Below are 11,579 nucleotides of genomic sequence, written 5' to 3' on the forward strand. Positions count from 1 at the left end.
TTATCAGCATGTGCCATTCAATTAAAAAAAGATATTGGTCTGCCCCTAATTACCATTACTAATGTAATCATGTTCGTGCCAGTTAGTCTAATAATAAAAAACTATCATTAAAAGCAGACGCTATTGTTTAAAACTCTCTTTAAAAATAAAAAAAATAAAAAAAAAAATTCCACGCCACCATATCTATCAAGAAAAAATATTCATTAAACACTGATTTAAAATTTAAAATATAAAAAAAAAAAAAAAAAAAAAAAAAAAAAAAAAATAATAGTTTTTTTTTCTATTTTCAAAATCTTGTTTTTAGGAATATAAAAAAAAAAAAAAAAACAATTTTATTGTATTTTTGAAATAAAAACATGTTTGGTTAGTTGACATTAAAAAGAGAGTTTTTTGAAGAAAAAAAGAGAAAGAAAATATTAAAATATGTTGTTATTAAGATTTGAACTTTAATGTTAACTCATTAAATGAGACAGATTTATTAAATTAAATGTGTGTTTTTATTGATTTTTAAAATTAGAAATGGAAAACAACCTTTTATATGTTTTCAATTTCTTTCACAAATTTAGTTTTAAGAACTATGGGGGGAAAGACCCAATCTAACGTAGTGGGCTTAGGGTCTCATTTGAGGACTACTGTGCGTCTGAAGAGAATGAACTGGTAGGGATAAGATCCATCTAGAAGAAGGATACCTGGAAAAGAAGGATGGGTACAATCCGAAGAGGTCCTTCTCTTCGGATACGAATAGTATTGATTAATCAAACGTGTAGAAGGTCCGAATGATCTTCCTAGCATCCCTACTGATCAAGATAAGCTCTGAGTATATCTAGAGACGATAAAAATGAGGAAATATCTAAAAGAAAAGCTGTTACCACCGTATTAAATGTACTATAGCAACTTTTCTGGCCGCATTTATGTGGAAAAGACCTCTGAACAGGGTAACCTCATCTACCGCCACTCACAAAAAGCTGAGGAAGATACATGACATGACATGACATGCACTCAAGTAAGAGCCTAGATAAAGAATAAGTGGACGATGGGAATGGTAAGAGAAGATGCTATATAAAGAAGAAAGGCTCCTAAAAGAAGGGGGAGGTTTTTGTTGATTGTAACCCTAAGAATTGTAACCCGTATTCAATTTATCATAAGTCTCTTCGGACGTGAACTTCCTTGATCTTTACGTGTACATTTATGCTGGTTTATACTTGTATGTTGTGATCAACCGTTGTATGTTCCATAGTTAATCTAACTCTTTCACCCAGCTCTACAAATTTATTGTTTTTGGGCTTGGGCCGCAAATCCTAACCCTACAAGAACAATTTTTGTTTTCTGTCCATTTTGGGTAGTCAAACAAGTTTTTTAGTCTCAAAAATAAAAAATTATTTTTGGAAATAGAAAATAAGGGGAAAAACAATTACTAAACATGCCCTAAGTGTCTCTATTGGAAACAATAAAATGCCAGTTGAGTTAAAATGTTCTTGGCTAATAATTTTGTAAAAGAACAAAAAAACAAAAACAACAAACAAACAAACAAATAAAGAAAGAAAGTAAAACTAATAAGATTATTGCCTTCAGACTGTTGATTAAAAATATCATTAGCAAGGGCTTGATCTTATAAATGATAACTGGCCCACTCGAAATTAATCCTTCATCAGACAGCTAAGCTATTGGGCTTAAAATCAAGTTAATTTTGTAATAACTACAGTCCATCTTCATGGCCTTCTTAACAACAATCCAATGGGCACAAAGAGCAAACAATTACTAAATGTAAAATAACATTATTAAATAGAAATAAAGAAAAGAATATCTTTACAATCCTCCCAATAATTATGTCATACATATGATATATGTATCATTTATCTCATAAGATCTGGCCCACAACATATATATTAGATGCACAAGCATGGTACGCCTTTTTTCAGGTATTTAGACAAAACATGTCACTATTATTATTATTATTATTTGGCTACCATTCCTTTTCTTTATATAAACTTGGGGTTGATCATAGTGTCTCTTAGGTTAATGTTGACCCAAGTCAGTAGATGTTACAGCCCCTAGACCTTAAACGGACCAGTTTTGGGTATCCATTTGTAACATTTGTCTGGGCTTTGAATAACTCCTTTAAATATGAGGGCTTATAATTTGTAATGGAACGACCCATTGGCTTTAAATAGTTTGAAACTCATTAAACTATATATATTGCATTGTTCATGGGGTTAAAACGAAAAAAAAAAAAAATTGCTCATAAGACTGTACAGAAAAGCTTTTATACAATACAAGTTTAGTATACAACAGTAAGATTCTCATATAAAAAGAAAAGAAAAGTATACAACAGTACTGCNCAGCCCCACCAGGGGCAAATGGTTTTTACAATTTTACCAAAAGTACAACTTCAAATCCGAGGGCTCAAAAGAATACCAGCGGGCAGGTCACTCTTCGTCTTCTGCTTCATCTCATAGGCCGAAACCCAATACCTTTTGGACCGTGTGCCATCGATGCAAGATGCAATACGAGTATCTCAGAGTTTACCTTAATCATAATCTCCTATGCCCGAATTGCCATGAGCCATTTTATGCCGTAGAAACAGCTCCGCCTCCTACAAATGGTTCTAAAGCAGCCACCCCATGGAATAGTTCCCAGCAGCGGCAGAACTCAAACCATCATGGAGCTAGTAAAAACACAACTAATTCAGGACGGAATAAGGAGACCAACTTTCAGGGGGACCATTCTCAAAAACTGCTGGTGCTTCATCTGCCGCTCAAGCTGCAAGCGTAGTTCAGCAGGCATATGAGAAAGTGAAGAGAGAACGTGAGGAGGCACAGGCAGCCATAAAAAGAGAGGAGGCCTTGAGGAAGAAGAATAATGTCTCTAAGAGGACGGGTGGTGCTCAATCTAGTGGGCACTCTAGTGCTGCAAAGAGAAGAAAAGGCATGGATGATGTTGGTGCAGCCAGCTATGGAAAGGATGCAGCAAATCAAACGGGTCTAGGAACTGGAGGATCTGGCACAGCTAACTTATCTGGATCTAAACCAGCTAATTCTGAAACAGTTAGGGGCAATGGAATCACTAAGCCCAGCAGCTTAGAGGATGTTTGCCTGCAAGAACTCGAGAATCTACTGATGCGGAAGGCTAGGATTGAAATTCACAAGAAACTAAATGAGTGGAAGTCAGTTAGTGTTAATAAAAATGCAGTTGAAGAAGAGGGGTTGGGAGTGAGAAATCAAATGAACGAGCAAAATCTTTGGGAAACAGTGACATGCCTGATCAAAACAAGTTTGGTGAGTCAGTGGATAAGAAGAATGAAGCTTGTGCCACCAAGTCCTTTCCTGGCACTTCTGGTGCCAATACAAATGCAGAAACCTTGGAAACAATGTCTATAAATGTTCCAGATCCCGATTTTCATGACTTTGACAAGGATAGAACTGAAAGATCCTTTGGAGAAAATCAGGTCTGGGCTGCATATGATAATGATGATGGGATGCCTCGGTATTACGCCATGATTCATAGTGTAGTTTCTTTGAATCCTTTCAAGATGCGGATCAGTTGGCTTAACTCAAAAACTAACAGTGAATTGGGACCCTTAAACTGGGTAGGCTCTGGTTTCTCAAAAACTTGTGGGGAATTTAGAATAGGCAAATATGAAATCAATAAATCCCTTAATTCTTTTTCACACAAGGTTAGGTGGACAAAAGGTTCACGGGGGGTTATTTGTATATATCCCAGGGCAGGGGATGTTTGGGCTCTCTATAGGAATTGGTCCCCTGACTGGAACGAGTTAACAGCCGATGAAGTAATTCACAGGTATGACATGGTGGAAGTTCTTGAAGATTATAATGAAGAAAATGGTGTAATTGTTACTCCCCTGGTCAAAGTGGCTGGTTTCAAGACAGTGTTTCACCGGCATTTGACCTAAAGAAATTAGGAGGATTCCAAGAGAAGAGATGTTTCGATTCTCTCATCATGTCCCATCGCACTTGCTAACAGGTCAAGAAGGTTCAAATGCTCCAAAGGGCTGCCGGGAGCTGGACCCAGCTGCTACTCCACTAGATCTTCTTCAGGTAATAATTGATGTTAAGGAAGATGATATTCTGGAGAACGAGGTTATATTTAAGGAAGACAATGTAGTGGAAAATGCCAAAAAAGCCATTGATGAAGAGATGATAGAGAATCCCATGAAAGTTCAGGAAGAAGAGCAGGGGAATTCTAAAGATATTCGGGAACAAGAAATTGTGCAGGAAACAAAAGAAACGAAGAGAGACAAAGGAGTGGAGCGTGATGAAGAAAACTAGTAGTTAGTCAAGTTTTGGGTGATTTCTTTGATGTGGATATAATTTTATAAATTGGACTCAAACTGATTCATCATTTTGAGCATTTTTGTCTAAATAAGACACTAGAAGGTCTCTAGTTTGTGGCTGGGGGACTCCACCAAAGAGCAGCTTGACCCTAAAACATATGTTGCAAATCTCACTTTCTGCTCATTGGTGCACTCAAGGAAATATCTTCTCCATTTTTAAAACCCAAGCCTTAGTCTTCATCGATTTGACAGGCAGAAAGAGTGATTTGCCACATTTATGTCTGAGGGAGAGGCTGAGTTTAAGGGACTGCATAATTTTACTTGAATTTATGTGGGAAAGACCTGATAATTGTGCAACTTGAAGGTAATTTAGAAGGTGAACTAACACGGTACTCGAGAGTTTAAGCAGCTCAAAGTTGGAAGCTCCCTCAAGTGTATTTTATGCCAATGGAACCTCTTTCAATGATTTGGAAGCTAAATACATCTCCTACAAGACTAATTACTCCTCAAAGAACATCTTGTTGTTATTAAGATTTGAACTTTAATGTTAACTCATTAAATGAGACAGATTTATTAAATTAAATGTGTGTTTTTATTGATTTTTAAAATTAGAAATGGAAAACAACCTTTTATATGTTTTCAATTTCTTTCACAAATTTAGTTTTAAGAACTATGGGGGGAAAGACCCAATCTAACGTAGTGGGCCTAGGGTCTCATTTGAGGACTACTGTGCGTCTGAAGAGAATGAACTGGTAGGGATAAGATCCATCTAGAAGAAGGATACCTGGAAAAGAAGGATGGGTACAATCCGAAGAGGTCCTTCTCTTCGGATACGAATAGTATTGATTAATCAAACGTGTAGAAGGTCCGAATGATCTTCCTAGCATCCCTACTGATCAAGATAAGCTCTGAGTATATCTAGAGACGATAAAAATGAGGAAATATCTAAAAGAAAAGCTGTTACCACCGTATTAAATGTACTATAGCAACTTTTCTGGCCGCATTTATGTGGAAAAGACCTCTGAACAGGGTAACCTCATCTACCGCCACTCACAAAAAGCTGAGGAAGATACATGACATGACATGACATGCACTCAAGTAAGAGCCTAGATAAAGAAAAGTGGACGATGGGAATGGTAAGAGAAGATGCTATATAAAGAAGAAAGGCTCCTAAAAGAAGGGGGAGGTTTTTGTTGATTGTAACCCTAAGAATTGTAACCCGTATTCAATTTATCATAAGTCTCTTCGGACGTGAACTTCCTTGATCTTTACGTGTACATTTATGCTGGTTTATACTTGTATGTTGTGATCAACCGTTGTATGTTCCATAGTTAATCTAACTCTTTCACCCACGCTCTACAAATTTATTGTTTTTGGGCTTGGGCCGCAAATCCTAACCCTACAAGAACAATTTTTGTTTTCTGTCCATTTTGGGTAGTCAAACAAGTTTTTTAGTCTCAAAAATAAAAAATTATTTTTGGAAATAGAAAATAAGGGGAAAAACAATTACTAAACATGCCCTAAGTGTCTCTATTGGAAACAATAAAATGCCAGTTGAGTTAAAATGTTCTTGGCTAATAATTTTGTAAAAGAACAAAAAAAACAAAACAAACAAACAAACAAACAAATAAAGAAAGAAAGTAAAACTAATAAGATTATTGCCTTCAGACTGTTGATTAAAAATATCATTAGCAAGGGCTTGATCTTATAAATGATAACTGGCCCACTCGAAATTAATCCTTCATCAGACAGCTAAGCTATTGGGCTTAAAATCAAGTTAATTTTGTAATAACTACAGTCCATCTTCATGGCCTTCTTAACAACAATCCAATGGGCACAAAGAGCAAACAATTACTAAATGTAAAATAACATTATTAAATAGAAATAAAGAAAAGAATATCTTTACAATCCTCCCAATAATTATGTCATACATATGATATATGTATCATTTATCTCATAAGATCTGGCCCACAACATATATATTAGATGCACAAGCATGGTACGCCTTTTTTCAGGTATTTAGACAAAACATGTCACTATTATTATTATTATTATTTGGCTACCATTCCTTTTCTTTATATAAACTTGGGGTTGATCATAGTGTCTCTTAGGTTAATGTTGACCCAAGTCAGTAGATGTTACAGCCCCTAGACCTTAAACGGACCAGTTTTGGGTATCCATTTGTAACATTTGTCTGGGCTTTGAATAACTCCTTTAAATATGAGGGCTTATAATTTGTAATGGAACGACCCATTGGCTTTAAATAGTTTGAAACTCATTAAACTATATATATTGCATTGTTCATGGGGTTAAAACGAAAAAAAAAAAAAATTGCTCATAAGACTGTACAGAAAAGCTTTTATACAATACAAGTTTAGTATACAACAGTAAGATTCTCATATAAAAAGAAAAGAAAAGTATACAACAGTACTGCAAAAACTACAATATAGTTCCATAGGCTTTAAGTTTGGACCTAGGTAATCAGGTATTTTAAGAGTTCTCAAGCCTCGTTTAATTCTCAACATCTTTGAGTTTAGATAATCTAAATAACACATGGAGACCACACGAATTCTTCCCAATAACGATCTAGGTGTAAATGAGTTCGTATAAATTATGAATAATTAAGGATAAGGATTGGGTCCAGTGCTCTTATGCGCTAAACCCATTAAGATGTAGACACATGACAAGTGTTTGACATATGTCCATATCTCAACATTTCTAGAATTTTGTGCATTGTAGTATTTGATCCAAGACGATTACGAATAAATAAAAGAGATTCTATGAATGGATAAGCGCTAGGGTTGCCAATTGATCTTCTTCATAGGGTTTGCTAGCAAGACTTTAAGCTTAAAACGCCAATCAGCACGATGGGCCACATAGGTCAATGACCCAATGTTTGCTTAGTCGGCCCTAACTTATATCCAAAAACATTTTGGGCCAACTTTAAGGTAAGCTGTGGCATTGCCTGATTCTCGTTTTGTTCAGTAGAGAATCTTCATGTGTTTGCCAAATTTGGCTAAGCTTGATTATCGAAAAAATAAGAAATTTGTTTAAGCTTCTTTGTTACTATTAGTTTATTTGTTTTGACTTTATTTGTTTAAAATGTGAGAAAAAATATAATTAATTTAAAACAAATAAACCGACTTTGATAAACTTAATTGGCTTCCATGATGGAAGGTATTAGGAATTGTAAAATGAACTTGACAGTAGTTAGTGATCAACTTGATAGATGAGTTGTATCTCCAGCATCCAAACATAACCTTAGACTTCAAATCTCTCGTTCCCAACTTTTTCTTTTTGGTTTTTTAATGGAAACTTCACGTTCACATCCAACAGAACTAATAGGCACTATTCTTTTCAAATTTATGCAGTACTAGGCATGCTATATATCCAGAACTAAGCCCAATGTGAGTTTTTTTTTTTTTTTTAATTAATGGGTCTGTCAATTAAAAAGAACAATAGTCGAGTATCACTTTGATCCAAACTTTCTTTTCAGTTCATTGTTTCAACTTTCAAGTAGAAAAACCATTGAGTTTCCCCATAACTTATCCACAATAACATTTTTTTCTAAAGGTTAGCAACAAACAAAAAAGTGCAACTCTAAATAACTTTTTCACTCTGCTTATTTTGCAAGGAAAAAAAAAATATAATATAACTAATTTCTCTCTATCTATCTAGGGAAAAAGATATTCCATCTCTACTCTGGCCATATAATTTTGTTTTCCCCATGTTGTAGGCCATACATATTGAGTAACAAGAGAAAATCATTAAGCTGTTTGGTACCCACCCTACCTCTTATAGCTAGATTAATATCCACAACAAATTGTGGCCCACTTTTTTTTTTAATTGTGGCCCACTTAGATGTGATACTTGTTGCTATCAAAGCCTCGTGAAAAAAGGTAGCTACATACATTGGTCCATTTGCATATAGTCAAATAATTTTTATTTACAAAACCAAAAAAATACTTTCTTACCCGAACCTATAGGGGCTTGTGTGATAGAATGAGTATAATGACAATGGCGGCTGCTGAATTCACACTACTGTAATTGAACTAGGTCATTGGCTTAAGGAATATTTTTTAAACTTTTTTATAAGAAAAATAATTAATTTTTTGACAACTTTTTATATTTCTCATAAAAGTAATATTAAAACTTTTCTAAAATAGTATTTTAACAAATACTTTAATAATAGTACCTGCTAACTGGAGTACCGAATCCATATACCAATTATGCAATGAGATCAAGTATTATTTTGAGACCAAGTATTATTCTCAAAATACTAAATTAGTACTCAAAATTGACGTCTATTATATATAAGAATTTATTTGAAGTTTTTAGAATAAATTAGGGTGTGGGAAAAGGAAACATTTGAACATTTCTCACAGAATACCTACCCAACCAATTCTCAATAAGGTAAGAGGAAATAGCTTGCATAACAGCATAAGCATAGACATATTGGTCAATGAGGTTGTCCAACTAATTTGCCTAACCATTCTCTATGCAAATCTACTATTCTAGTAAAGCTTTTGTGGAGTAATCAAACTAATCACTAAATATAATTTCCCTTGTCTTGATGTCTTCTTTGCAATTGGTTCGTTGATTCAGTGGGTTCCATCTAGATCCTAAATCATTTTCTTCTCCACCCTTGACTTGGATCGTTTTATAATTACAATTATCTTCGTGAATTTGATTACCAAACGAAAAAGAAAATATGTAAGTTTAAATTTGGTTGGAGTATGATTTTAGTATATACATTATGTGGTTACATTGTTACGATTGCATTACTTTGTTAGGTGGGCTCCATTATGAGTAGTTGATAATAGTCTTAATCCTTGACTTTTGATATATAAAGCTATAAACATTTTTTGAAAGCATAGATGTTGGAGAATCTAACCTCGGCAGCATTTGGATAAAAATTTGAATCTCTCTCTCTCTCTCTCTCTCTCTCTCTCTAACACTTTTATATATATGCATTACTACAGAATTTATAGTCTATAACAAAAAAAACAAAAAATTTTAGAAACTTTAATGTATAAAACATTATAAATGAATTAATCTTTTAAAACACAAATCAAAAAAGCAAATTTGTAACCAAAAAAAAAAAAATCAAAAAAGCAATTAACAAATTTTGTACCCAATGTTCTATAACATCACCCTACTTACAACGCTGATAGTGCACTATAATAGTGGGTGGGTAGAACAAAAGTAATGGATGGAATCGCAATGGGAATGCCTTGGTCAATTTAACAAAATAATCTATGTCAAATTATTGCCCTATCTGAAAAAAAAAAAAAGAAGATAAACCCTTAGTGCAACTTGGACCGATTTAGTTTGGGGGTAAGCCAAAGATCATATGGTTAATTTGGTCACAATAATACTTTGTAGAGATTTGAAGTTTAATCCCTCTTTACACCAGAAACTGATTAGTGTTTTAGTCTGATGATAAAAAATTATTATCAGGAGTGGACGTCATAAGTTGAAACTCTCTAAACAAAAAAAAAAAAAAAAATCTTTAGAATAACATTGATTAGAGGAAAAATGGCATAACTTGCCAAAAAAACATATGGGTTTTTATAAGTAGGGATGTGGGCATGTAGTGGGATTTATCTACTTAACCAATCACATCACTCACATGTGAATATTACAACAAATTTATCTCATCTCGTGTGAGACTTCTACCAAATCACTTGTGGCACTTCGGTTAGTCTCCTCTTTGAACATAAGTCCTTTTTTCTTAACAATCAAACTAATGAACACTTGCTCTTAAATTATTTGCTTTGTTATCATTTGTTGAGAGACTTCAATTGATAGGTTAATATAATATATAGGAACACCTATTAACCTAAAAGCTCAAATCAATGAGTTTAAACTAACTATGTTATATTAATTGTTCATTATAGTTATTAGTGTTTAATGCAAGGGAGTCGATTCCATACCGTACCGACAAGCAAACCGGTACATATTACCCCCCTGTTTCATACCGAAAAAAATACCGTCCGTACCAGCCATCTACCAGCTACTGGCCAATTTCGGGTAATGCTGGCCGGTATAGAAAAAAGTTTTTTTTTTTTTTTTTTTTTTTTTTAAAAAAAAAAAAAAAAAAAAAAAATCTTTAGAATAACATTGATTAGAGGAAAAATGGCATAACTTGCCAAAAAAACATATGGGTTTTTATAAGGAGGGATGTGGGCATGTAGTGGGATTTATCTACTTAACCAATCACATCACTCACATGTGAATATTACAACAAATCTATCTCATCTCGTGTGAGACTTCTACCAAATCACTTGTGGCACTTCGGTTAGTCTCCTCTTTGAACATAAGTCCTTTTTCTTAACAATCAAACTAATGAACACTTGCTCTTAAATTATTTGCTTTGTTATCATTTGTTGAGAGACTTCAATTGATAGGTTAATATAATCTATAGGAACACCTATTAACCTAAAAGCTCAAATCAATGAGTTTAAACTAACTATGTTATATTAATTGTTCATTATAGTTACTAGTATGTAACCCATGCTACCGCACGGGAATGAATATATTATTAATTATGAGTTTATTATAATAGCAATGATCGAAATGAAGTACATGACTTAACCAAAATATGACTAAAATTTAGAGATCATGAAGCACTAAATACGAAAATGTAGTGACTAATTGAAAGGATTTAAGAGAAAAATATGAAAGAAAGAAATAAAAGCACACTTTTTAGGCTTTGAGATTTTCCAAAAAGGGGCAAGTGCACACTTGATGTGCACTTGATTGAATGCTCCTTGGGCCTTGGCTTTGGGGTTTTGCAGTTCATGCTTTAGGAGTGCTAGGTGCAATTATAACAGCATTACTGACTTATGGTATAGTAGTATATATGTAATATCTGTTATAATTTTTTTTTTTAATGAGAATCAAATCTGTTATAACTTATATAAGGGGTGGCCATATTTTCGAATTTAAAATATCCCTTTTTAGGATATGACAGGAAATAACGTCATCAATATATTAATACAAAATATTTGATGTAGCTCTTGGTAGCATATGTAAGCACACCCCGTTATGAACGCCTGGAATATCTATCGGTTCTTGAGGTGAGCATATGAAACTGAATTTGATAAGACTACACCTACACGCATCTAGAGTCTGGGTAAATTGAGAACTACACCTACACGCCTCTAGAGTCTTCTTTGCAAAAGCAAAAATCAAATTAGCAAAAGCAAAGATAAAATCACCAGAAGACAGATTCCACAGAATCCACGCAAGCCTCCGTCTTCAATGACTTTGATCCCATCTCAGA

General features: G+C 34.0%; 1 protein-coding gene across 1 annotated transcript; it reads left to right on the forward strand.

Annotated features, from left to right (window-relative positions):
- The first annotated feature begins 1,033 nt into the window (after positions 1 to 1,033).
- On the forward strand, positions 1,034 to 4,781 carry LOC112038134 (uncharacterized). The gene is given in 5 exon segments (XM_065767418.1): positions 1,034 to 1,042; positions 2,383 to 2,768; positions 2,894 to 3,163; positions 3,196 to 3,903; positions 3,905 to 4,781. Coding segments are annotated over 5 exon segments (1,755 nt in total). The 3' UTR covers positions 4,287 to 4,781.
- Positions 4,782 to 11,579: the final 6,798 nt, after the last annotated feature.

This window comes from Quercus suber, unplaced genomic scaffold (genome assembly GCF_002906115.3).
Source record: "Quercus suber isolate HL8 unplaced genomic scaffold, Cork oak 2.0 scaffold_803, whole genome shotgun sequence".
Taxonomy (NCBI): domain Eukaryota; kingdom Viridiplantae; phylum Streptophyta; class Magnoliopsida; order Fagales; family Fagaceae; genus Quercus; species Quercus suber.